This window comes from Thalassophryne amazonica, chromosome 1 (assembly GCF_902500255.1).
Source record: "Thalassophryne amazonica chromosome 1, fThaAma1.1, whole genome shotgun sequence".
Taxonomy (NCBI): domain Eukaryota; kingdom Metazoa; phylum Chordata; class Actinopteri; order Batrachoidiformes; family Batrachoididae; genus Thalassophryne; species Thalassophryne amazonica.
The window spans coordinates 16,918,706-16,946,476 of NC_047103.1; the positions used below are offsets into that span (position 1 = coordinate 16,918,706).

Below are 27,771 nucleotides of genomic sequence, written 5' to 3' on the forward strand. Positions count from 1 at the left end.
GCCGCCGTGCAGCGGTGCGTGCTGACGTCACACCGTCCTGCTCTTTGGGCCTCAGTTCATTGACGACAGGCTCCCAAATTTAACTACCACTTTACGAAAAATCTTCGCTCACCGATCGGCGATCGCAGGAAAATGGGCAACTGTCAAGTAAGTAACCGCGTCTCCAATAACATTTTACGCACCGAACGCGCCATTTGGAGGAACCCCGAAAGCAGCGTTTTGGGCTTAAATGACTGAAAATCTGATGAGAGTTTTGCTTAAACTAAAGATTTTGTAATCAGGATTGAAGTAAATTAAGTTTGTGTTCACTTTACAGTTAAATTGAACACAGTTTGTGCGACACGAATCGATTGTTGTGCGTCTTGATGTGCGCGCAACGTCAGAATCGAGTTAAATTCTTGTTGTTTCAACAAATTATGAAGCCGTGGATCCAAACTGAGTGTGTTGAGTGGTTCTGTGGGTGTCTTTAAAGTGGGGATACCGTGTCAGATCCACGCACAGGGCCGCTCCCCCGCGGATCACGGCACCGTTATGTGCGGCCTGTTGGGGGGGGGGTCCACTTCTGTGCTCATTTTTTAATAAATTACACCAACCTAAATTTTCACTTATCTGCTCACGTGCAGACGGATTTTAACTGTACAGTGAGATTTTGTGTTTTTAGTTTAGTTTGAACAGGTGCTCTATGAAAGAAACAAACAAACAAAAAAGCACTGCCATAAGTATGATTTATGTTATTAATAATTAATCTAGAGTACTAAAAAAAGTACTTGTGGGCATAAAGACGGTAACAGTTATGGCAGTGATCTTTGACCCAATGACCTTAACCCAAATTACTGACCTCTCACTGACTTTTTCGGGGCAGTTTTGGAATCACATTCTAGGTACGGCCTCAATGTGGCGTCTGCTGCTGTGGATGTATCAGCTGTACCAGGCTTGAGAGACTTCCCAGGCAGTATAGTGCTGAGTTTATTGTTTGGCAGTCGGGAATCCCCCTATTTGATGATGTAGTTGAAACCCCCCCGCAACCTCGTTTTCAAACAGCTTTCCTGTGATGACTACAAGTTAGAAAATTCTGTGATTGAAATCTAGCGTTGAAAAAGTCAAAGAAATTTGCCTTGAAGGTGAGTAAGATTGGGTTTAAAATCATATAGAACATTACATTTTTGTAATTATTTACCTTTCTGCAAAATTTGGCAGTGATCGAAGCCTTCGCGTGCATATTTTTGTGATCCTCCAACACCGATGTTGAATCAGCAAGACGGTAACAGTGGGTGAAATTGCTGTTTTTTTTAGCTTGGAAACTATTGTCAGACAACAGAGTTTAAACAGTGGATCATAGAGAATCACTCGTTTAATGAGATAATAATCAGGTTTGACCGAGTACCATCATTTTGAAATGTAAATGATGAGAAACTGGTCACAGCTTTCTGTTCTTGTCCTTTTAAGAACAAAGACGTAAATTACCAAGATCTTCCCCACTTCAAATGCTCCTAACTTTCTTCATATTTGACATAAAACAAATATTTAAACACCATTTTGAAGGTCTTTGTAAGCTCCTTCCAACCACATCATATCTCTTACAATTCATTTCACTTTAATGTTTTGTCAAGCAGCTACACTTTCAGTCCAAATCGGTTTGAAAATCAAATTCCTTGACGTTTGCCCAAATGATATTTTTGTTTGATTGTTGGGCAGCAGCACGGTGGCTTAGTGGTTAGCACTGTTCCCTCACAGCGAGAAGGTCTTGGGATTGATTCCCACCTGTGGCCTTTCTGTGTGGAGTTTGCATGTTCTCCCCGTGTTTGTGTAGGTTCTCCCTAGGTGTTCCGGTGTTGCAGACCAAACGGTCCCCCCCTAAAAATTGGTCTGCCCTGCCTCCACTGCGCATGTGTCATTTTGGAGCTCAGCCACTCATCTAAAACAGAGTCTCTTCACCCAAAGCGATTAAATGGATTAATGGGATTATTAATCATCACATGACAAGATAAAACCGCTTAAATCATTCTAAAATTAGTTTTAAGCAGAAACGAGGCGACACTCTGTGATGCTTTGAAATGACCGATGCGCAGTGAACGCATCAGCTTGCAGGTCATGTAGCCGCGGTACTCTGATCGCTTCCTCCGTCTTTCATGATGAAATAATGCTGAATTTATGTGGAAATGATTGTTGCACAAAAGCTTCAGATATCTGTCGCTGAGACAGATGATGACTGGAGTGCAGTTTGAAGCAGAAATGAGGTGATATCCACGAACTGCAGCGAATGATGCATGCGCAGTGAAGGCAGGGTGGACCGATTTTTAGGTGAACTGGAAACTTTAAATTGTCCGTAGATGTGCGTGTGGGTGTGAATGTGTTTGTCTGTATGTGGCCCTGCGACAGACTGGTGTCCTGTCCAGGGTGCACCCAACCTCACGCCCTGTGACTGCCTGGATAGGCTCCAGCCCCGCAACCCGATCTTGGATAAGCGCCTGAAGATGAGTGTGTTTTTTGTTTGGCAATTTTGGGGTCAACCTTTAGTGACATACTCAGTTTGGTAAAACTCAACAGAAGGACCTGGGAGAAGCAGGCAAAGAAACAGACAAACCAAAGCAGACATAACGTGGACCCTGATGATTGACCTTGGGCTCATTTGACCTTGATGAGCATTTGCAGAATGCAACCCCATATGTGTTGCATGAAAAAACTTAAATTATGACTTCAACCCCAGTGATTGAGTTTTGACCTCGTCTGGGCGATACCAGCAAATCAGAGTTGAAAAATAACAATTTAGACCTTTGACCCCGATGACCTTGGCCTTTACCAAACAAACCCCTTCAGGGCAGTTCTGGGGTCAACCTACATACACACAGTAAGGTTGGTGTAAATTGGTGCAAAGACCTCAGTGGATTTGTGGAACACACACACACACACACACACACACACACACACACACACACACACACACACACACACACACACACACACACACACACACACACACACACACACACAAACAAACATTTCTCAAATTATACCATGATTTAACCTGATTAAAAACCAGTTTAACTTTACTGTTTGTTTGTGCAAGTTGAGATGTGGTGTACATTAGTTTAAAACTCATTTGAAGTCATTTAAAACTGTTTAAAAGCATTATGTTTTCTTCACTGAACAATTTAAAATAACCTTATTTAAAATAATTCATCACAGTTTGCTGTTTTTTTTTTTTGTTGTTGTTTTTTGTTGAGTAGTTTAAAGCAGATCAAAATCAAGTCCTGCTCTGTTTTAATCAGTGTGAAACAAGCATGAACTATGTTCAGTTATTTATAACACATTTTCTATAATTTACCACTAATTTAAAACTGTTTAAAACTGAGCCCTTTTGAAGTATTATTTCTAGAAATAATACTTCAAAAAAAGTACAAATTTAACAACATTTAATGTACAAGTCTGGTTTGGAGCACTTTGAAACCATCTGAAAATAAGATACTGCCTGGTTTGAACCACTTCAGAAACAGTCTAAACCATTCTGTCATTAGTGTGAAAGAATGTTCTGGATTAAAAATGTTGCATTTCTTTGTCTAGATAATTGTCTTGAATAACAAGTGGATTATCAAAATAGTTTAGGACCATTGTTCAGTTGATTGACTAATTTATTTGAACTGTAATCCAGGTTCAGGTCAGGGTCCAGCTAATCATAGAACAGCACTTAACCACTGTGACACTATGTGGTGGACAAACTCTGAGTCAGCTGGAAAATTTAATCAGTCAGTTATTGTCTCAGTGAAACCATAAGTTGTTTGGCTTCTAAAATGATAAAAAAATAGTGACCATTGTCTGTCAAAACCCAATATGACATCCCCAAATGCCTTCTTTTCACCCCAACCCAAAGATAGTTACTTTATTGTATAAGAACCAGAAAAGTCGCATTTAAGAAGTGGAAAATTTAGACTTTTTAAGAAAATTACTCAAAATAATTAATTGATTATGAAAATAGTTGGTATTTACTTTCATGAGTTGGTTTAAACTTTGCTGAACCCATTCACACTGGGGTTGGTACGATGGCTTGAGCTTGTTTAAAGCCAAGCGACTCTCTGCACTTAAATAATCCATGTCTCACTGTCTGTTTGTCCTCTTCGGTAAGATTAAAAAAACATCCAATTTGTCCTTGTCACTCCAGTGAGCAGCAACAGTTGAAACTTTTTAACTTTTGACAGCAAGTGGTGTCACGGTGAGCAGCTGCTGTGGTCACATCCGGTGGTGGCGGCTGGCTGTGTTTTGTTTTGTGTGATATATTTCAGAAAGGAATTAATTATAATCTCACAAAATGACTTTTTCGGCTGCCATCAGAACCACAGTTTTCTGTTTTAATATAACACTGTGCAAAACACCAAAAGATCTTGTTGTATCTTTCAATGAAGTCAATTATTCTCTGTTATCATTGGAAAAATGATGATACCCCATGTCATCACCTGCAGTCTGCTGCAGCAGCCTGAATGGGGTCTTAAATGTTAGAAAAGTGGTCTTGTGACTGGAGGGTCATATGTTTAACTCCCCCCCCCCCCCCAAACAGACAGACAGGCAGTAGGGGAAACGAGGGCAGGGTGAATCACGGGGCACAGTGAATCAGTAGCTATATCTGCAAAACTACATATATATTTGCAGCAGTTATGCCATATTTTTATGGATAAAGATACTCCCTTAACCCCCCTAAGAATTAGTGTTTGTTTTTGGATACATTAAGGGTAAAACTAAGTGGTAAGTGAAGTCAGTTTTTTCCTATCAAAAGTACATTTTGTGGATGTCAGTTTCTTTGTATTTATTTTTCACAACAGAGGAAAGGTGCCCCAAAAATTATTAGTTAGAAGACTACCCCATCCAACTGATGAATATGTGTTATGTCTTCTCCAGACTATCAGCTATCTGATAACATGACTTGTGTGTCACATGCACCCAGGTTACAAGTGAATCGGGGCACAGTGAATCGGTCAAGAAAGTGATTTACTCAGCCCCCGTATCAAGTGGATAACAAATATTACTTGTTGAAGCTTATACATTTATTTTTCCATGAATTATTTCTATAATTTGTGTATATAAACAACTGTTTTCACATTTGAACAGAAATGATGACAGTTGTATAACACTCATATCACTCATTACATATCTGATTTGCTGGATTATATGCATCAGCATATATTTAATAATTTTGAAGAAATCTTTATAATCATGTGTTTTTTCATTATATTCTAAGTTGATTCACTGTGCCCTGTGAATTAGTGTCTGGGGCACAGTGAATCAGAAATTGTAAAATTGATTTTAAACACCTGTAAATTACACTTGGGGAGACATAAATAACACAGCCTTATAAACACTAACTTGCTGTATTAAATCCACAATAGAATGACCTAAACCTATGCATAATTTGTTTATGCTGCCACAAAACAACATTCTGATCAACTGTGACCCAGCTTCCCCTACACATTACTAATGTGCCCGTGAGTAAGGTCCTTAGTCCTTAAGTTCCTCTCCTATTCTCAGGATCTGGGTTTAAAACTTTGTAAAGTATAATTTAGTTAACATTCGTTTCTCTCAGCCCACAGTTTTCCCCTATGAGGATTTTGATGTTGTTGCTGACATCAAGGCCATCCGCAAAGCCTGCAAAGGCTTTGGTGAGTTATACACGTTATGGAAAAATAGTTTACTTTGAAATATTTCTGAAGTCTTACTGCTGACTGAAATGCCGACGTGTATATATATTTTATATATGTTACTGTCCTTTCTTCGTTTCAGGAACCAATGAACAGGCTATCATCGACATTCTAGCAAACCGCAGCTCAGCTCAGCGCCAAGAAATTAAACACGCTTATTTTGAAAAGTATGATGATGTGAGTCCCATTTTTATCATCAACTACAATGATCATTTTTAAGTTTTAGCCAAGGATATAATGTGTTTCCCCACATCTGTTTATCTGCTGTACTGTTGGTAGGATTATTACTGTTAACAATAGTAATGATATGTTTTACAGTAGTGTTCAGAATAATAGTAGTGCTATGTGACTAAAAAGATTAATCCAGGTTTTGAGTATATTTCTTATTGTTACATGGGAAACAAGGTACCAGTAGATTCTCACAATCCAACAAGACCAGCATTCATGATATGCACACTCTTAAGGCTATGAAATGGGCTATTAGTAAAAAAAAAGTAGAAAGGGGGTGTTCACAATAATAGTAGTGGCATTCAGTCAGTGAGTTTGTCAATTTTGTGGAACAAACAGGTGTGAATCAGGTGATCCCATATGTAAGGATGAAGCCAGCACCTGTTGAACATGCTTTTCTCTTTGAAAGCCTGAGGAAAATGGGACATTCAAGACATTGTTCAGAACAACAGCGTAGTTTGATTAAAAAGTTGACTGGAGAAGGGAAAAAATTATAGGCTGTTCATCTACAATGATCTCCAATGCTTTAAAATGGACAAAAAAACCAGAGACGCGTGGAAGAAAATGGAAAACAACCATCAAAATGGATAGAAGAATAACCAGAATGGCAAAGGCTCACCCATTGATCAGCTCCAGGATGATCAAAGACAGTCTGGAGTTACCTGTAAGTGCTGTGAGAGTTAAAAGATGCCTGTGTGAAGCTAATTTATTTGCAAGAATCCCCCGCAAAGTCCCTCTGTTAAATAAAAGACATGCAGAAGAGGTTATAATTTGCCAAAGAACACATCAACTGGCCTAAAGAGAAATGTAGGAATATTTTGTGGACTGATGAGAGTAAAATTGTTCTTTTTGGGTCCAAGGGCCACAGACAGTTTGTGAGACGACCCCCAAACTCTGAATTCAAGCCACAGTTCACAGTGAAGACAGTGAAGGATGGTGCAAGCATCATGATATGGGCATGTTTCTCCTACTATGGTGTTGGGCCTATATATCGCATACCAGGTATCATGGATCAGTTTGGATATGTCAAAATACTTGAAGAGGTCATGTTGCCTTATGCTGAAGAGGACATGTCCTTGAAATGGGTGTTTCAACAAGACAATGACCCCAAGCACACTAGTAAATGAGCAAAATCTTGGTTCCAAACCAACAAAATTAATGCCTCGCAGATGTGAAGAAATCATGAAAAACTGTGGTTATACAACTAAATACTAGGTTAGTGATTCACAGGATTGCTAAAAAAGCAGTTTGAACATAATAGTTTTGGGTTTGTAGCGTCAACAGCAGATGCTACTATTATTGTGAACACCCCCTTTTCTACCTTTTTTTTTTACGAATAGCCTAATTTCATAGCCTTAAGAGTGTGCATATTATGAATGCTTGGTCTTGTTGGATTAGTGAGAATCTACTGGTACCTTGTTTCCCATGGAACAATAAGAAATATACTCAAAACCTGGATTAATCTGTTTAGTCACATAGCACTACTATTATTCTGAACACTACCGTATATTAACATTTCTATTTTGTATTTTTTTTGTATGAAAAGTTCAATTCACTTGGTTTTTCCACTATTAGACAGGCAACATTTTGATCTGCAACATTTTCCTCAGGTACATCAGCAAGCAGTCTTGCCCGAGGAAGATCTTGCACATCTAATTCTTGTTTCCTCTATATTTCGGAGGAAAAAAGAGAATTCAAGTTGTTAGTTTGGAGTCTAACGAGGAGCAGGTGTTTCTCCTTTGTGTTATTTCATGTTCTGTCAGTAAAGATTATTAACCTCACTTGCTCAGTCTGTACGGAGAAATACCAGACTGAGGTGTAAGTACGGGCCAAGCTTAATTTGAATTTGTTTATATATGTATGTATATGTATATGTATATATATATATATATATATATATATATATATATATATATATATACGAGGTCTATTAGAAAAGTATCCAACCTTATTATTTTTTTCAAAAACCATATGGATTTGAATCACGTGTGATTACATCAGACATGCTTGAACCCTCGTGGGCATGCGAGAGTTTTTTCACGCCTGTCGGTTACGTCATTCGCCTGTGGGCAGTCTTTGAGTGAGGAGTCGTCCACCCGCTCGTCGATTTTTTTCATTGTTTAGGAATGGCTCAGAGACTGTTGCTTTGTTTGATAAAAATGTTTTCAAAACTGTAAGGCACAACTGAGTGGACACCATTCAATAAATTCAGCTGGTTTTCGGTAAAATTTTAACGGCTGATGAGAGATTTTGGTCTGGTAGTGTCGCTTTAAGGACGGTCCACGGCGCCTGACGGTGATCTGCGCTTCGAGGCGGCAGCGTCTCGCCGTTTCAAGTTGAAAACTTCCACATTTCAGGCTCTGTTGACGCAGTAAGTCGTCAGAGAACAGAGAACTTTCAGAAGAAGTCGGCATGAGGAGTTTATTCGGACATTCCATTGTTAACGGTCATTTTGTAATGAAAGAACGTGCGGGCAGAGTCGCATGTCGGGCTGGACCCGACCGCGGGGGTCGCGGCAGGAAAAACACCTCCGTTGGAAATCTTAACGGGCAAGTTGGAACATGCCCAAGCTGTTAAACAATTTCTCAGTTACTCACTTGTTGAAAGCCATTAAAAGCCGCCTGAATTCTACAAATGGTTTTCAACACGGAGGTGTTTTTCCTGTCGCGGCGCACACAGATTTGCCGAGTCGTCACGGAAACGACTCGGCGAATTTGCGCGTACGTCTTTCATTAAAAAAATGTCCTTAAACAGTGGAATGTCCGCATAAATTCCTCATGCTGGCCTCTTCTGAATCTTCTCTGTTCTCTCACGATGTCCTGGGTGAATTAAGCCTTAAATTAGGATGGTTTCAGCTCGAAACAGGCCGACGACAGCGCCTGGAAGCGCTGCAGGACGTCCCGCTCCGTGGGAAGTCCTTACACCGACAGAAACACCCCATAATCTCTCATCAGCCGTTAAACTTTTCACAGAAAACCAGCTTAATTTCTCGAATAGTGTCCACTCGGATATTCCTCACAGGTCCAGAAAAAATTTTGATAAAGCAACGCGCGCCGTCTCGAGCAGCGTGTGAAACAAAGGAATTCAGCCGAGAGGGCGGGACCACATCTCACTCAAGGCCTGCCCACAGGGAAATGACATCACCGACACGCGTGAAAAAACTCACGCATGCGCACGAGGGTTCAAGCATGATTGGTGTAATCGCATGTCATTCAAATCCATATAGTTTAAAAAAAAAAAAAAAAGGGTCGGTTTATTATCTAAGAGACCTCGTATATATATATCCCTTCCTGCCTACTTTGTGCTCAGATTTCGATCTGTGCACATGATAGTCTGGAGTTGGACACACAAATACGTTTGCTCTATGCGCTTTAGAATGTGCCCATAGATCTTCAAAATGTGGTGCATAAGGTTTTTTCTGGAACATTAAAGCACACAAACAAAAGGGAATGGATCCAGATTAAGGGGTGGAGGCAGGATATATTTGAAAACGATGGAAGAGTTCCACGATAGGTTTATTTTTAATTAATTAACTTGACAATATAAGGAAAACTGACTGTTTCCTTCTGCTTACGTTCTTCCTGTTCCTGAGGCTAACAGGGAGTCCCTTCGGCTTCTTCCTTGTTTTGCTCTCAGGGTCACCACATGAGTTTTCCTTATCCATTCTAAAAGTCTGAAGACGGAGGCGCTGTGCATTTCATACGTTGATAAGATGTCCAGGCTGAAGCTGTGTCAAACTCATAAAGGATTTAATTTGAAACTTCTGAACACTGTGACATAGAATGTTTTATTCCTTTGCAGAAACGTGAGCACTAACGGGTGCAACACTAAAACAGGAGATTCTGCGTGTTCTCACAAACACGCGTTTTTAATTTTTTTTGTGTGTGTGTCGCAGGAGCTGGTTGACGTGTTGAAGAAGGAGTTGTCAGGGAACTTTGAGAAGGCCATCCTCGCCATGCTTGACCCGCCCATCATCTACGCTGTGAAGGAGCTGAGGAAGGCCATGAAGGGCCCTGGGACAGACGAAGACATCCTGGTGGAGATCCTCTGCACCGCCACCAACGCCGTCAGTCCCCAGTGAACCAAACGCCGTGTTTGGAGCCTTTGATCAGATCAACACGAAACGTTCTGGTTTGTCAGTGTCAAATGTTCTGACATTATGTGTGTTGTTTTCTGCAGGACATCGCCATGTTTAAGGAATGCTACTCTCAGGGTAAGAAACCACTGCAGCAAATAGTCTAAATGGATACACAGTACTGTGCAAAAGTATGAAGTACCCAGTGTTTGTTTGTTTGTTTGTTTGTTTATATATATATATATAATATATATATATATATATATATATATATATATATATTATATATATATATATATATACACTCAACAAAATATAAACGCAACACTTTTGGTTTTGCTCCCATTTTGTATGAGATGAACTCAAAGATCTAAAACTTTTTCCACATACACAATATCACCATTTCCCTCAAATATTGTTCACAAACCAGTCTAAATCTGTGATAGTGAGCACTTCTCCTTTGCTGAGATAATCCATCCCACCTCACAGGTGTGCCATATCAAGATGCTGATTAGACACCATGATTAGTGCACAGGTGTGCCTTAGACTGCCCACAATAAAAGGCCACTCTGAAAGGTAAATGGTAAATGGACTGCATTTATATAGCGCTTTTCCGTCTGAATCAGACGCTCAAAGCGCTTTACAATTATGCCTCACATTCACCCCGATGTCAGGGTGCTGCCATACAAGGCGCTCACTACACACCGGGAGCAATAGGGGATTAAAGGCCTTGCCCAAGGGCCCTTAGTGATTTTCCAGTCGGGTGGGGATTTGAACCCATGATCTTCTGGACTCAAGCCCAACACCTTAGCCACTAGACCATCACCACCAAGGTGCAGTTTTATCACACAGCACAATGCCACAGATGTCCCAAGATTTGAGGGAGCGTGCAATTGGCATGCTGACAGCAGGAATGTCAACCAGAGCTGTTGCTCGTGTATTGAATGTTCATTTCTCTACCATAAGCTGTCTCCAAAGGCGTTTCAGAGAATTTGGCAGTACATCCAACCAGCCTCACAACCGCAGGACCACGTTAACCACACCAGCCGAGGACCTCCACATCCAGCATGTTCACCTCCAAGATCGTCTGAGACCAGCCACTCGGACAGCTGCTGAAACAATCGGTTTGCATAACCAAAGAATTTCTGCACAAACTGTCAGAAACCATCTCAGGGAAGCTCATCTGCATGCTCGTCGTCCTCATCTGGGTCTCGACCTGACTCCAGTTCGTCGTCGTAACCGACTTGAGTGGGCAAATGATCACATTCGCTGGCGTTTGGCACGTTGGAGAGGTGTTCTCTTCACGGATGAATCCCGGTTCACACTGTCCAGGGCAGATGGCAGACAGCGTGTGTGGCGTCGTGTGGGTGAGCGGTTTTCTGATGTCAGTGTTGTGGATCGAGTGGCCCATGGTGGCGGTGTGGTTATGGTATGGGCAGGCGTCTGTTATGGACGAAGAACACAGGTGCATTTTGTTGATGGCATTTTGAATGCATAGAGATACCGTGACGAGATCCTGAGGCCCATTGTTGTGCCATACATCCAAGAACATCACCTCATGTTGCAGCAGGATAATGCACGGCCCCATGTTGCAAGGATCTGTACACAATTCTTGGAAGCTGAAAATGTCCCAGTTCTTCCATAGCCGGCATACTCACTGGACATGTCAGCCATTCAGCATGTTTGGGATGCTCTGGACCGGCGTATACGACAGTGTGTACCAGTTCCTGCCAATATCCAGCAACTTCGCACAGCCATTGAAGAGGAGTGGACCAACATTCCACAGGCCACAATTGACAACCTGATCAACTCTATGCGAAGGAGATGTGTTGCACTGCATGAGGCAAATGGTGGTCACACCAGATACTGACTGGTATCCCCCCCCAATAAAACAAAACTGCACCTTTCAGAGTGGCCTTTTATTGTGGGCAGTCTAAGGCACACCTGTGAGGTGGGATGGATTATCTCAGCAAAGGAGAAGTGCTCACTATCACAGATTTAGACTGGTTTGTGAACAATATTTGAGGGAAATGGTGATATTGTGTATGTGGAAAAAGTTTTAGATCTTTGAGTTCATCTCATACAAAATGGGGAGCAAAACCAAAAGTGTTGCGTTTATATTTTTGTTGAGTGTATATATATATATATATATATATATATATATATATTATATATATATATATATATATATATATATATATATATATATATATATATATATATAATATATATATATAAAATGTGTGTGTTTTCTAATTTCCCAATACTACTAAACAAATACATTCAATTAAATCAAACTACAGTGTTCCTCATAATTATTTTATTAAAGAAAGTAGTACGTATTTAAACTTTTTTTAGATTAATTTAAAAAACTTCACTTTGTAGGTTTTCAGGATGGTTTATGAAACAGAATTCAGTTTTAAGGGTTAAACAGTAGATGCAAAGGTGTTTTTTCATGCTTAGGTTTTTTTGCACAGTGCTGTTGCTGTATGAGTTGATAAAGACTTGTCATCTGGTCGATTCTTGCAGTAACTGTAGTAGTAACTGATCAGATTTCCTACAAATAAAACTTGTGATCTGCATTTCACCACGAACCAAATTCATACTCATCCCTAGATGGGCAGTCACACACTTATCAATATCCACACAAAACCACGTTTTTAGATATTCTGTTTCTACAGTTGAAGTACTTTTCCTTTAATATGGTCTATACATTAATTCATGAGAAATGAACCAAACGTTTTTGCTAGTAATGTTAATGAAAGTATAAAAAATAAAAAAAAATCATTCTGAATCCATCCTTGGATGCAGTTCTGCTGCAGCTTAGTGAAAAGTGATTATTTATTTGAGTAATCATGGTAACAGTTACTCAACAGTACTTGGCAAAGGTAAAAACCCACCAGACCGTGCACTTTTCCATCTGAATCAGAAGTTCAAAGCGCTCTACAATGATGCCTCACATTCACCCACACCAATGCTGCCATGCACGGTGCTCACTACACACCAGGAGCTACTCTGGAATTAAGGACGTTGCCCAAGAGCCCTTGGTGATTGCCTGGTCTGGCTCAGGTATGAACTGAGGATCCTCTGGTCTTAAGCCTAACACTTAACCACTAGACCAGGCAATCTGCTTTTGACACGAAGCAGAAAGTTTGACCACATTACACCCATTTTGGCATCCCTTCACTGGCTTCCTGTCCCAGTGAGATCAGATTTTAAGGTTCTGCTACTAATCTATAAAATTGTTCGCGGACTGGCACCTCCCTACCTCGCTGACCTAATTAAACCTTACGTACCGACCCGGGCTTTGCATTCTCAGGGTGCAGGACTACTTTGTGTCCCTAGGGTGAATAAGAAGTTTGCGGGTCACAGAGCTTTCTCTTATCGTGCCCTTGTTCTGTGGAATGATCTCCCTGCATCAATAAAACAGTCAGATTCTGTGGAGACTTTCAAGTCCAGATTTAAGATGCACTTATTTTCCCTTTCGTATGGCTAGCATACTGATATAGTATAGTTCTACGCTTTTTATTCTTTTATTTATTTTATTAGGAAACGGAGCGTGCCGCGGCCTTAACTTTATCTAAATTCTGGGTCTTTTAGTGAAGCTTATATTCTAGTGGCCGGCGATCACCTTAGTATTTCTTGTTTTTCTTGTTGTTTAATGCTGACAAATTATACTGTATTTTTTGGTCTTTCTGATGCCTGATTCTGTTTTTCTCTCTGTTTAAGGTGCAGCTCCATCCAGAGATGGGAGTTGTATTTGTGCTGGAGACCCTCCTGTCCTGTGCACCAACAGCATTTCCTGTGTATTCATTTTGTGAATTGTTTTGTAATTTGTGTCTGTAGCATGGCCCAAGCAGAGGGTTACCCCTTTGAGTCTGGTCTGCTTGAGGTTTCTTCCTCAGAGGGAGTTTTTCCTTACCACTGCTGCTCTGGGGGTTGGTAAGGTTAGACCTTACCTGTGTGAAGCGCCTAGAGGCAACTCTGTTGTGATTTGGCGCTATATAAATGACAATAAATTGAAATCGATAGACCATCATCATCACCTACCTCCACCTCAGTGTTAAGTTTGGGAATGGCTGGTGTAGAAAAAATGATTGTGGTGTTAAAATTCAGGGAACCGCCATTCTGCACCATAAGTGTAATAACACATCATGTTGTGCTGGAAACAGATGGAGAGGTTCACACTTCTAACTGATATTTGGTGCCACCTACAGCTGTGGATGTATGATATGTAAACGTCTGATCCCGAGTTATAAAATGACCAAATGCTCACATGGTGGAAAAAAAACTCACTCATATTCAGGCAAATTAATATTAATTCAACTTTTGTTCTTCTTCTTTGTTCTTTTAGTGCATGAGCGTGAGCTTGAGGAAGATATTGAGAGTGATACAAGTGGGGACGTTAGAAACCTGCTCACTGCTCTTTTGCAGGTACGTAGTTTAGTATTTCTGCTGCAGATGTGAAACTGATGACGACTGCACCACATTAGGACTGAAAGTGAGCTTGCGCTCGTCGTCTCACATCGCGCCCGCTCTCCTATCACTCTCATTACTAAACGATGGAAATATACAGCTTGACTCAAGGTGACTGTAAACGCCAGCTGTGTCTTTGTCTTCCAGGGTAACAGAGACGAGAGTTATGAGGTGGACGAGGCTCTCGCTGAGCAAGATGCTGTCGCAATGTTTGAGGTACCGTGTTCCTTTGAAAAGGGTTATATGCGTGTCAAAGCAGATTGATTAAAGGGGTCACCTGCCCCCCCCCCCAACCCCCCCATCACCACATTTTAAATTTAAATATGACTTTAGTTAGTTGGTAAATACTCAAAGTTCTGCATCTATTAGATCGGCAGCCCAGAGCATTTTGGTCAAACGAACAAGGTACCAATATCTGAGTACAGGATCGTGCACTGTGTAACCAAACATATACAGGTATTAATGTCTGGCGGGAAGCCCCTGCTGCTTTTGGCCCCTGGGACCCTGAAGAAGGGGCAAAAAAATGTGCTGGGTCAACAATGTGGGTACCACATAAAACCAAGTTTTTCAGAATGGGCATACTTCACAGACTTTTGAATAGGCCCTGCCAGACATATTATCCTCTGCGTAAGGGTTGCCAGACCCCCTCGAAGGGGTCCCTAAATATGGTCTGGATTAAACATTGAAGGTACCACACAAAACCAAGTTTAAATGAACAATTACGCTCCACTAAGTATAAAATGACCAATGCCAGACAAATTGTCTGCTGCACTGACCCCTGCCAGACACCCCTAAAATTGGACAGTTTTTACAGCAGTGGTTGAATTTAGCTAGGCGAAACCTTAAAAGTACCACCAAAAAGCAATGTCAATTGAAAAGGTACTGCACACAAAATTCAGAATGACCTTTGCCAGAGAGATTGTCCTCTGCATAAGGGTCGCCAGACCCCCTCGAAAGGGTCCCTAAATACGGGCTAGATAAAACATTGAAGGTACTACATGAAACCAAGTTTAAATGAACTGTTACACTCCAATAAGTATAAAATGATCAATGCCAGACAAATTGTCTGCTGCATTGGCCCTACCAGACACCCCCAAAATTGGGCAGTTTTTACAGCAGTGGTTGAATTTAGCTAGGTTAAACATCAAAAGTACCACTGATAAGTAATATCAATTAAAAAGGAACTTTACAAAACAATTCAGAATTATCTCACCAGGCATATTGTAAATTATTATTTTTATACATTTTAATGAATACCTTTTGTCAGTGTGCAAAATCACAAGAGCCACATACTGAGCTTCAGCATGGGTACATAAGGTTACATAGGCTACAGACGAATCATCATGGACTGTGGATCAGGGAATAGACGTCGATATATCGATGTTGGCTGCATTGCCACCACCCTGGAGTCAAAGCAGAAAGGACTAGCTGCAGCAATTCCTGGTATTCACGCATTTACTGGGTCAGACTTCACCACTGCATTCTACAGAAAAGGCAAAATCAAACCACTGGAGGTGCTAGAGAAGGATGCAGAAGGGACCCTTATCCAGTTCTTCAGCAGTCTGTCTTGCTATGATAACCCTGACCAGAGTAAAGCAGAAGAGTTTATCTGTTCCTTGTATGGTATGAAGGGTGACGTAAAGGACATCAATGAAGCCAGATATCTGAAGCTGTGTCAGATGATTGGAAAAGTAGACAAGGTAACTATAGTTTATCATAAATTGAATAATTTTTCATGGATTTAAATTAATTTTGATAAATAATTTAGTGTATTTTTATCTTCTTTCAGGAAAGCCCAATGTCAAAGGTGAAGAAAGTTGACTGTGCACTTCTCCCTCCATGTGCAAAGACCATATGTAAGAAACTACAACGGGCACACTATATAAGCATCCTTTGGGGAAATGCTGACTCAGCACAACCAGGAGATGGTTTGAACCCTCTCAGCTATGATTGGAAAGATCAAAATGGATACTACATCCCAGATTGGTTCTTGGGACCTGCCATACCAGATGATCTTTTTCAGGAAGTGGAACGCAGGGAGGACATGTGGAAGAACTTGAAAGTGATCAATCAGATGTTGCTACAGTTTTTGATGATAATGGGGATGATTCACATATTGAGAATGATTGGAGTGATGATTCAGAGAGTGAAACGGAGATGTAACTCTCAGGCATTGTGACACAGAGGGAACTTCACAACCCCTGGCATGTCATAAACAACAGATTTTTTTTAAGTGTTGGGCCAGTGCAACAGAAGATTTATCTGTTATTTATGTTTTATGTTTTACCTTTTTGTGCCATTGCATTATAATACAATAAATGCATTTTGTTACTTTTTTATATAGTTTTCAATTATTGTATTAAAAAATTGTATCATAAAAGTGTATCAACATAAGTTACATAATTCCTACAATGTGCCATGAATACAATCGTTTGCCGATTTATATCTGACCCATTTTCAGGCAGGAAAAAAGCAGTTTAAATGGGTCAAAGGAATTCTCTCCTGCCTCACATTTTACTGTATTCTTTTATTTATTAAAATCACGCAAAGCACATTGATGCCTACACTTCGATTATTCTTTTAATATTACAAAATGCATGTAGTATTTAAGTATTTGTAATGCAAAAAAAAATATTTAATTTATAAGCTAAACTGTCTACGAGGTCTATTAGAAAAGTATCCGACCTTATTATTTTTTTTCAAAAACCATATGGATTTGAATCACGTGTGATTGCGTCAGACAAGCTTGAACCCTCGTGCACATGCGTGAGTTTTTCCACGCTTGTCGGTTGCGTCATTCGCCTGTGAGCAGGCTTTGAGTGAGGAGTGGTCCAGCCCCCTCGTCGGATTTTCATTGCCAGGAAATGACGGAATGATTTGGGCTTTTTTTCCATCAGAATTTTTTCAGAAACTGTTAGAGACTGGCAGCTGGAAACCATTAGAAAAATTTATCTGGCTTTAGGTGAAAATGTTACGGGCTTGGTAGAGAATAAGGAGTGTTACTGTCGCTTTAAGGACGGCCCCCAGCGGCTGTGGTGCGCGCCGCACTCCGAAGCCGCCATCAACAGGCTGAGCAACCATTTCATTTCTAAATGGATGGCTGGCTGGATCCGTGACCATCGTGTGCCATTTCTCTGCTTATCACAAGAGCTGGACATCAACCATTTTCCGGCAGATTTCACTTTTAACAAGAGATTTTGTCATGGAAAGCCGAGCGGAGGCTTCGCGCGTCACGATGGATTCTCTACTGGAGCCAGACAAAACCACCTCCGTTTTGGTCTCACAGGACGGCTTTGAGATGGCGTTCAGACAGCTGTCGGTGGTTTTTCCATTGAGTGATTATCCGAGAAATTGTGGATGTGCCTGGACATGTCAGAACATGTCCCGTGAGGCTTCATCACGGCGTTGTTGTGCGCCATGCGGCACCGCCGCGACCTGCGGAATTCCTCCGCACGTCTCTCAATGTGCCGAAAAAGTGCTGATGTCCACGTCTTTTCACAATTCTTGTGCTAGTCAGACGACGTCCCGGATAAAACGCAGCGTCCAGTTTGGAAATGAAGGGCACATTCCACTGTTACAGGAGTTTTGTCATGGAAAGAGGAGCGGAGGCTTCGCACGTCTGTCTCAATGTGCTGTGCTAGTCAGACGACGTCCCGGATAAAACGCAGCGTCCAGTTTGGAAATGAAGGGCACATTCCGCTGTTACAGGAGTTTTTGTCATGGAAAGAGGAGCGGAGGCTTCGTGCGTCGCGGCGGTGCCGCATGGCGCACAGCAACGCCGTGATGAAGCCTCACGTGACATGTTCTGGCATGTCCAGGCACATCCACAATTTCTCGGATAATCACTCGATGGAAAAACCACCGACAGCTGTCTGAACGCCATCTCAAAACCGTCCTGTGAGACCAAAACGGAGGTGGTTTTGTCTCGCTCCATCAGCAAATCGGTCGTGACGCGCGAAGCCTCCGCTTGGCTTTCCATGACAAAATCTCTTGTTAAAAGTGAAATCTGCCGGAAAATGGTTGATGTCCAGCTCTTGTGATAACCAGAGAAATGGCACACGATGGTCACGGATCCAGACAGCCATCCGTTTACAAATGAAATGGTCGTTCAGCCTGTCAATGGCGGCTTCGGAGCGCGGCACGCCCCACAGCCGCTAGGGGCCGTCCTTAAAGCGACAGTAACACTCCTTATTCTCTACCAAGCCCATAACATTTTCACCGAAAGCCAGATAAATTTTTCTAATGGTTTCCAGCTGCCAGTCTCTAACAGTTTCTGAAAAAATTCTGATGGAAAAAAAAGCCCAAATCATTCCGCCATTTCCTGGCAATGAAACAACGACGAGGGGGCTGGACCACTCCTCACTCAAAGCCTGCTCACAGGCGAATGACACAACCGACAGGCGTGGAAAAACTCACGCATGCGCACGAGGGTTCATGCTTGTCTGACGCAATCACACGTGATTCAAATCCATATAGTTTTTGAAAAAAATAATAAGGTCGGATACTTTTCTAATAGACCTCGTACTAATACACAGTGGCAATTATGTACCCATGCTGAAGCTCAGTATGTGGCTCTTGTGATTTTGCACACTGACAAAAGGTATTCATTAAAATGAATCAATCAACTAAAATCAACTAAAACTATAGTTACCTTGTCTACTTTTCCAATCATCTGACACAGCTTCAGATATCTGGCTTCATTGACGTCCTTTACGTCACCCTTCATACCATACAAGGAACAGATAAACTCTTCTGCTTTACTCTGGTCAGGGTTATCATAGCAAGACAGACTGCTGGAGAACTGGATAAGGGTCCCTTCTGCATCTTTGATGACCTCTAATTTCCTGCTTTTAAACTCAGATAAAACTGAAGTTATTGTACTTGGCCCCACAAATCTTAGAAGCATGGTGTCTAACCAGATCGTTACTCTGGATGGCATTTCCCTGATCTCTAGTAATACTGTGAGAAATCTTGGAGTCATTTTTGATCAGGATATGTCATTCAAAGCGCATATTAAACAAATATGTAGGACTGCCTTTTTGCATTTACGCAATATCTCTAAAATCAGAAAGGTCTTGTCTCAGAGTGATGCTGAAAAACTAATTCATGCATTTATTTCCTCTAGGCTGGACTATTGTAATTCATTATTATCAGGTTGTCCTAAAAGTTCCCTAAAAAGCCTTCAGTTGGTTCAGAATGCTGCAGCTAGAGTACTGACGGGGACTAGCAGGAGAGAGCATATCTCACCCGTGTTGGCCTCTCTTCATTGGCTTCCTGTTAATTCTAGAATAGAATTTAAAATTCTTCTTCTTACTTATAAGGTTTTGAATAATCAGGTCCCATCTTATCTTAGGGACCTCGTAGTACCATATTACCCCATTAGAGCGCTTCGCTCTCAGACTGCGGGCTTACTTGTAGTTCCTAGGGTTTGTAAGAGTAGAATGGGAGGCAGAGCCTTCAGCTTTCAGGCTCCTCTCCTGTGGAACCAGCTCCCAATTCAGATCAGGGAGACAGATACCCTCTCTACTTTTAAGATTAGGCTTAAAACTTTCCTTTTCGCTAAGGCTTATAGTTAGGGCTGGATCGGGTGACCCTGGACCATCCCTTGGTTATGTTGCTTTAGACGTAGACTGTGGGGGGGTTCCCATGATGCACTGTTTCTTTCTCTTTTTGCTCCGTATGCATCACTCTGCATTTAATCATTAGTGATCGATCTCTGCCCCCCTTCTCGGCATGTCTTTTTCTTTCCCTCAGCCCCAACCAGTCTCAGCAGAAGACTGCCCCTCCCTGAGCCTGGTTCTGCTGGAGGTTTCTTCCTGTTAAAAGGGAGTTTTTCCTTCCCACTGTGGCCAAGTGCTTGCTCATAGGGGGTCGTTTTGACCGTTGAGACATTGTTCAGAAGAACAGCATAGTTTGATTTAAAAAGTTGATTGGAGAGGGGAAGACTTATACGCAGGTGCAAAAAAATTATAGGCTGTTCATCTACAATGATCTCCAAAGGGGGTGTTCACAATAATAGTAGTGTGGCATTCAGTCAGTGAGTTTGTCAATTTTGTAGCACAAACAGGTGTGGATCAGGTGTCCCCTATTTAAGGATGAAGCCAGCACCTGTTGAACATGCTTTTCTCTTTGAAAGCCTGAGGAAAATGGGACGTTCAAGACATTGTTCAGAAGAACAGAGTAGTTTGATTAAAAAAGTTGATTGGAGAGGGGAAAACTTATACGCAGGTGCAAAAAATTATAGGCTGTTCATCTACAATGATCTCCAATGCTTTAAAATGAACAAAAAAAAACAGAGACGCGTGGAAGAAAACGGAAAACAACCATCCAAATGGATAGAAGAATAACCAGAATGGCAAAGGCTCACCCATTGATCATCTCCAGGATGATCAAAGACAGTCTGGAGTTACCTGTAAGTGCTGTGACAGTTAGAAGATGCCTGTGTGAAGCTAATTTATTTGCAAGAATCCCCCACAAAGTCCCTCTGTTAAATAAAAGACATGTGCAGAAGAGGTTACAATTTGCCAAAGAACACATCAACTGGCCTAAAGAGAAATGGAGGAATATTTTGTGGACTGATGAGAGTAAAATTGTTCTTTTTGGGTCCAAGGGCCGCAGACAGTTTGTGAGACGACCCTCAAACTCTGAATTCAAGCCACAGTTCACAGTGACGACAGTGAAGCGTGGTGGTGTAAGCATCATGACATGGGCATGTTTCTGCTACTTTGGTGTTGGGCCTATATATCGCATACCAGGTATCATGGATCAGTTTGGATATGTCAAAATACTTGAAAAGGTCATGTTGCCTTATGCTGAAGAGTACAAGCCCTTGAAATGGGTGTTTCAACAAGACAATGACCCCAAGCACACTAGTAAACGAGCAAAAACTTGGTTATAAACCAACAAAATTAATTCCTCGCAAATGTGAAGAAATCATGCTAAACTGTGGTTATACAACTAAATACTAGTTTAGTGATTCACAGTATTGCTAAAAAAAAAAGCAGTTTGAACATGATAGTTTTGAGTTTGTAGTGTCAACAGCAGATGCTACTATTATTGTGAACACCCCCTTTTCTACTTTTTTTTACTAATAGGCCAATTTCATAGCCTTAAGAGTGTGCATATCATGAATGCTTGGTCTTGTTGGATTTGTGAGAATCTACTGAATCTACTGGTACCTTGTTTCCCATGTAACAATAAGAAATATAGTCAAAACCTTGATTAATCTTTTTAGTCATGTAGCACTGCTATTATTCTGAACACTACTGTATACTTATTGGAGTGTAACAGTTCATTTAAACTTGGTTTCATGTAGTACCTTCAATGCTTCATCTAGCCAGTATTTAGGGACCCCTTCGAGCGGGTCTGGCAACCCTTATACAGAGGACAATCTCTGCTGCAAAGGTCATTCTGAATTTTGTGTGCAGTACCTTTTCAATTGACATTACTTTTTGGTGGTACTTTTAAGGTTTCGCCTAGCTAAATTCAACCACTGCTGTAAAAACTGTCCAATTTTGGGGGTGTCTGGCAGGGGTCAGTGCAGCACGTCTGGCAACCCTTACGCAGAGGACAATATGTCTGGCAGGGCCTATTCAAAAGTCTCTGAAGTATGCCTATTTTGAAAAACTTGGTTTTATGTGGTACCCACATTGTTTGACCCAGCACATTTTTTTGCCCCTTCTTCAGGGTCCCAGGGGCCAAAAGCAGCAGGGGCTTCCCGCCAGACATTAATACCTGTATATGTTTGGTTACACAGTGCATGATCCTGTACTCAGATATTGGTACCTTGTTCCTTTGACCAAAAAGCTCTGGGCTGCTGCTCTATATGCATGTAGCAACTCACCTGCTACACCTCATTTTTTGCTTCTGTAACACATCATGTCTCTTGTTTGGTCTGAGACATGGGTTGCAGTCTGTGATACACTCAAACAGTCTGTAAGAGACAGATGCGGTGGCGAGCACAGCTCCTCTCCATATGTTATGTATTATTCCTAATAATGTTTAAGACCCCTGGTAACCTTTGTCTTCTTACGACCTCTTTGATTCTGAAAAATGCTGTGATTGGTTGTATGTTTAACACAGGCTGGAGAGGGATGCTTTGGGACAGATGAGTCGACCTTCAGTTATATCTTAGCCACCAGGAATTATCTGCAATTGCAGGTCACCTTCAAGATATATGAGCAGGTGGGTCTTGTCTACTTGTCATGGACAATTGGGGGAAAAAAAAAATTCAGAAAATGTAAGTTGTTATGGCACTTTAACTCGGGGCAAACTAAGAAGCATCAAAAGTGCTTTGAGGTTTCCTCGTTTTGTTGCACTTCCTGGGAATATTTAACAATTATGTAACATTTTAAAACAAAACAAAAACAGATATTTCTGCGTTTTATTCAAAAATATGGCTTTTTAATTTTTTTAATTTTATTTTTTTTTTTACATTACAAGCATTGTAGTTGCATCTGCATGTGCAGAGCTTGTCTTAAATAGGAAATTTAGAATTTGATATTGATGCACATTTGCGAGCCATCCAGGAGGGGTCAGTGTTTAGCGTGTTTGTCTTTTGTCATGGACTCAATCTGAAGCACAACAGGTTTAACAAAGGTTCCAACATGATTCAAAACACTGTTGTGAATTTGGCATCACTAATTTGCAGGACAGATAAAAACATTTTTTTTTTATCATCCCCAGCCAAATGTTCTATTTCACAGTTTGACTTCAATGTTGACTCTCTCTCTCTCTCTCTCTCTCTTCCGCCCCCCCCCCCCCAAGCTGTCTGGAACTGAAATCTTGGATGCCATCGAGAGTGAGACGTCTGGAACACTGAAAAAATGCTACAAAGCTCTCGGTTTGTATGATGTAGCAGATTTCACTTTGTAATGCAGTAATACTAGCAGTGGTGGCAAAAGTACTCACATCAAGTAAAGGTTGCAACACTACTGTGCAGAAATACTCTTACAAGTAAAAGTGCTGCATTAAAAATGTTAAATTAAAAAAATATTATCAGCATGTACATAGATGAGGAGTATTGCGTGCATTGTGAGGGCGCGCCAGCTAGGACATTCAGCATACGGGCATGTTTCTCTGTGTGTGACCCAGCACACAGGTCCACTCAGGTATAAATGGGTACTGCTTCACGCTACAGAATCTTGAGATAAACTTCAGGGCCTATAAAGGACTTAACGTCTTCTATAAAACCTCATTGATACAATAATATATTTGACTAGAAGCACTCAGAGAGTGCAAACCTCCGCCAAGGCCATGGGGTCACTGACACCATAACATCTACACGCCATGGAATCACTGAACCTAAAAAAGTCTAACAATGATGTTTGTTCAGTAGTAAAAGTTTCATCTGCTGTGACTGGATAGCATGTATCCTTAGCGCTTGGCATCACAGTTTATTGCAACTTGCACCTTTCCCAGAAGCTACTGTCATCTGAGCACTGATATTGATATTGTATGTGCTTATAGACAAAAACAAATAAGAGACGAAATTCAATTTATTATTCAACTAAACTGCAAATATATGAATTTTTTAACATTTATGAAACACTTCTCTAAACAAGGCCATAGGGTCACTGACCCTAAAGAGATTCCCTCCTTGGCACAGTGATCTATTTCTTTTTGTCTCTTTCTCTAAAATTGTATATAATCATCATTAGATTATTAATATATAAACAAAAATAAATTTAAGAAATATTACAATTTGAAAACAAATGCACCCGAACGTGATGACAGCTGCAACTGCTTAATGCTAACTTTTAACATTGAAAATGCCATAGACATGCTAACACGTTAGCATCGGGATCCGGATCGTGATCCGGATCACCACTAAAATTTAATCACTTGTTCCTCTTGTCATTTCCAACCACTCCACAAAATTTCATCAAAATCTGTTCAAAACGTTTTGAGTTATCCTGCTGACAAACAGACAAACAAACGTGACCGAAAACATAACCTCCTTGGCGGAGGTAATAATAGTTTGTGTAGTTAATTTAATTAGTAGAAAATAGAAAATGCTCAAGTAAAGCACAAGTACTTGAGTAAATACACTGTAGCTACTTTCCACCAATAATGACTTGTAGATCTTCTCTTCAAGCTAATATTAAGTCGCCAGGTTTTTTAAAAGCAAATATTAAAATTTGTTGCCAAAAATACTCCATTGATGCTGAGGTAAGAAATTCTGGGGTAGTTGAACCAGGCTTTTCATGTCTTCCTGCTCAGCAGTGGCATTCATGTGTCTGGTTGATCCTTCTTTGAGAGTCATGAGATTGCTGGACAGTTTGGCGATGCTGATGTCTTTGCATGAGAAAAAATGTCCAACTCTTTAGTGTCCTGGTGCCTCCTGTCTTACTTCATGATTGTGAAACTAGGACGCTACCCAGTGACCTATGAAGCGATGACTGGATGTCTTTGGTACTCGGTCTCTTCATAGGATCCTTGTAAACAACTGGAATGACTTTGTATCGGTTGAGCAGTTACTTGGAGACACTAAGTTAAGGGGTATCACTTGGATTGTGAGGGAACGCCAGCTTTGACATTTTTGGCCATGTGATGCATGCCGCAATGCAAGTCTCAGCACATAGGTGTCTGAGGACCTGGGGTGGGTCAGTGGGGTCTTGGATACAGTGAAGCACGACACCCATGGATGCTCCTAGATTTGATTTGTTGACCCACCCAAGCCAAGTCTCTGGAACTCCAAGAAATTACCCATTTCTGTATTTGACACTTTGGAATGTACAGTTTTGGGAAAATGAGGTGAACTACAGCCTTTGCTCCTCCCCCACAGTGAGAGTCGCTAAGAACCCGCAGCTCTACTTCGCTAGACGTCTGAACAAGGCCATGAAAGGAGCAGGCACCGATGAAGACACCCTTATTCGCATCATCGTGTGCCGTTCTGAGGTAAAAACACAGGAATGAAGCTTGTTACAGCCCATAGATTGTGTGTGCACCACTTTAATATTTTCATGAATTTGCTGACTTTAAAAATGCTGTCTCTTAATCAAACCTTGGCAATATTAATATGTAAATGAAGGGCTTAATGGTTAACTCCAGTAATGATTTGGTTTAAAGTCTTTGTATGTGTGTAAGCTACAGTGGGGATGATTTAGGGCAGAAATAGAATATAGCATTCACAGCCACCAGTTTATAAGAGTATAATTTACCTGAAGGAGCTCTTTATGTCAACTTGTGAGCCGACCTCCACGTTGCACCACCATGTTTGTGCAGTAGCCAAAAAGAGACATATTTACTCCATCATTTTGCATTTTGCAGAGCATGAATTAGTGGTTGCTCCCCTACACACTGTATATTGCAGCGGGTCCTAATCCTGGTCCACTGCACCCAAAATACTGCACATTTTCCCTTTGTCCCTGCTCCACCTGCACATAATGGCTAATGTCAGGTCTGTGGTATTTTTCAGTCAGCAGGTGATTGGCTGAACACACTAGACTGAGCTGGTCTAGTCTGAGTAGTTCAGGTGAAAATGGAAAAATGTGCAGTACTTTGGGTCCTGAGGATATAATGTAACTAAGGTGGTAGTCGGAGGGGCCGTAGGCGCAGAATGGCAGCCACGCTTCCGTCAGTTTGCCCCAAGACAACTGTGGCTACACTCGTAGCTTACCACCACCAATGTGTGTGAATGTGCGAGTGAATGAATAATGCAACTTGTAAAGCGCTTTGGGTACCTTGAGAAGCGCTCTATAAATCCAAATAAGTCATTGTTGTTATTATTATTATTATTATTATTATTAAGGAATAGCCTTGGACCAAACATTGACGTAGGTTGATGTAAATGACTGATCTGACGCAGAAGCAAACCGGAAGTGCTGTTGTGCCACTAATTTTTTTTTTTTTTTTTTTTTTTTTGCTGTGACCCAATCAATTGTTCCCCAACGCTGTTTTAGAACACATCATGTGACCTTCGGTTCTAGGGGTCCTTAAAGTGGATGAGGCGAACACTGATCTGATGTGGAAACAAACTGGAAGTGCCGTTCCGCGACCAAATCCTTTTTTTTTAGTGTTTGTTGTCACGACTGAATCAATTGTTCCCAAACGCTAATTTAGATCACATCATGTGACCTTCAGTTCTAGGGGTCCTTAAAGTGGATGAGGTGAACACTGATCTGATGGGGAAACAAACTGGAAGTGCCGTTCCGCGACCAAATCCTTTTTTTTAAGTGTTTTTTTTTTTTGCCGCGACCAAATCAATTGTTCCTAAATGCTGTTTTAGATCACATCATGTGACCTTTGGTTCCTTAAGGTGGATGAGGCGGACATCGATTTGACACAGAAGCAAACCGGAAGTGATGTTGCCGCAATCTCACATGGATGCAAACCGGAAGTGACATCATTACGATCAAGTCCCCATGGAGGATGAAACGGATGGCATGGCACATGTGACCATTCAAAATGGTGGCACCCATGGTTCTAGGGGTCCTCATGGTGGTTGATGCAGATGGCCCATTTGGATTTATTTTTATTTTATTTAACTTTTTCTTCGGCCTTACTCGGTGTTCGGTGTAAATAAAATTTAATTCAACACGCAGTTTGCCTGTACACGGGTGCTGGTTTCCCACTAGCTCAGTACAGCACATTAGCCAATCAAACATGCTCCATATGTAATCATATGTCGAATGGACAAAAAAGTGACAGACTTATTTTTCATTTTGTCAACAGTTCGATTTGGAGACCATCAAAGACATGTACCTGGAGAAGTACGACATCTCTCTGAAGGACGCCCTGAAGAGCGAATGCAGCGGCGACTTTAAACGCCTCCTCTTGGCTATCTGCCATTAAACGGCGGCACGGAGGTTGAGACAGCAGATGACGTCTGAGCGAGGGTGCTGAATTACGGAAGGAGCAGGACGATGGAAGTGATGAAGCAGTGAAGAGTACCCGGTCCATATCTTGCCTAACCTGTGGTTCTAACATTTGCAGATATGAATTCCATTTGGCTTTAGACCGCAAGATATAGTGAGGCTCTGCCTTAAATTGATTTATGTGGGACTCCTCTTGATCAGTTTGTGGAATTAATCTAATGTATGAGTCAATAACTGCCCATTTATTATTAGTACATTTTAGTATCAAATTTACCAGCATTTTTAAAGTGACAACTGGTTGTCACCGCAGACAAGCATGAAGATTAATACACTTCCAATAATAAAAAAGTCACACCAACTGACATTTTAAATCATCTTTGAACTGCTTTTTTCTATTACTGGTAATTTAATAAGAATAGTAATTTAATAAGAGAATAGTGTTAACATTCTCACTAGCTCAGTACAGCACATGTTAGCACACAAAGTATTT

The 27,771-nt window shown here is 41.1% G+C and overlaps 1 protein-coding gene across 1 annotated transcript; it reads left to right on the plus strand.

Moving 5' to 3' along the window:
* anxa13 (annexin A13) lies at positions 1-27,280 on the plus strand. Its single transcript, XM_034166337.1, has 11 exons — positions 1-147; positions 5,570-5,645; positions 5,767-5,861; positions 9,808-9,978; positions 10,092-10,125; positions 14,342-14,421; positions 14,611-14,679; positions 22,546-22,647; positions 23,230-23,305; positions 25,250-25,362; positions 27,139-27,280. The coding sequence occupies exons 1-11, from the start codon at positions 133-135 to the stop codon at positions 27,256-27,258; spliced, it is 951 nt and encodes a 316-aa protein (XP_034022228.1). The 5' UTR covers positions 1-132; the 3' UTR covers positions 27,259-27,280.
* The last annotated feature ends 491 nt before the right edge of the window (positions 27,281-27,771 follow it).

Excerpts from the sequence above, each read along its gene's own strand:
- anxa13 (XM_034166337.1), top strand. Across the intron at positions 10,126-14,341 it reads TAAGGAATGCTACTCTCAGG|TGCATGAGCGTGAGCTTGAG; the intron begins GTAAGAAACCAC and ends TTGTTCTTTTAG. Across the intron at positions 14,680-22,545 it reads ATGCTGTCGCAATGTTTGAG|GCTGGAGAGGGATGCTTTGG; the intron begins GTACCGTGTTCC and ends TGTTTAACACAG.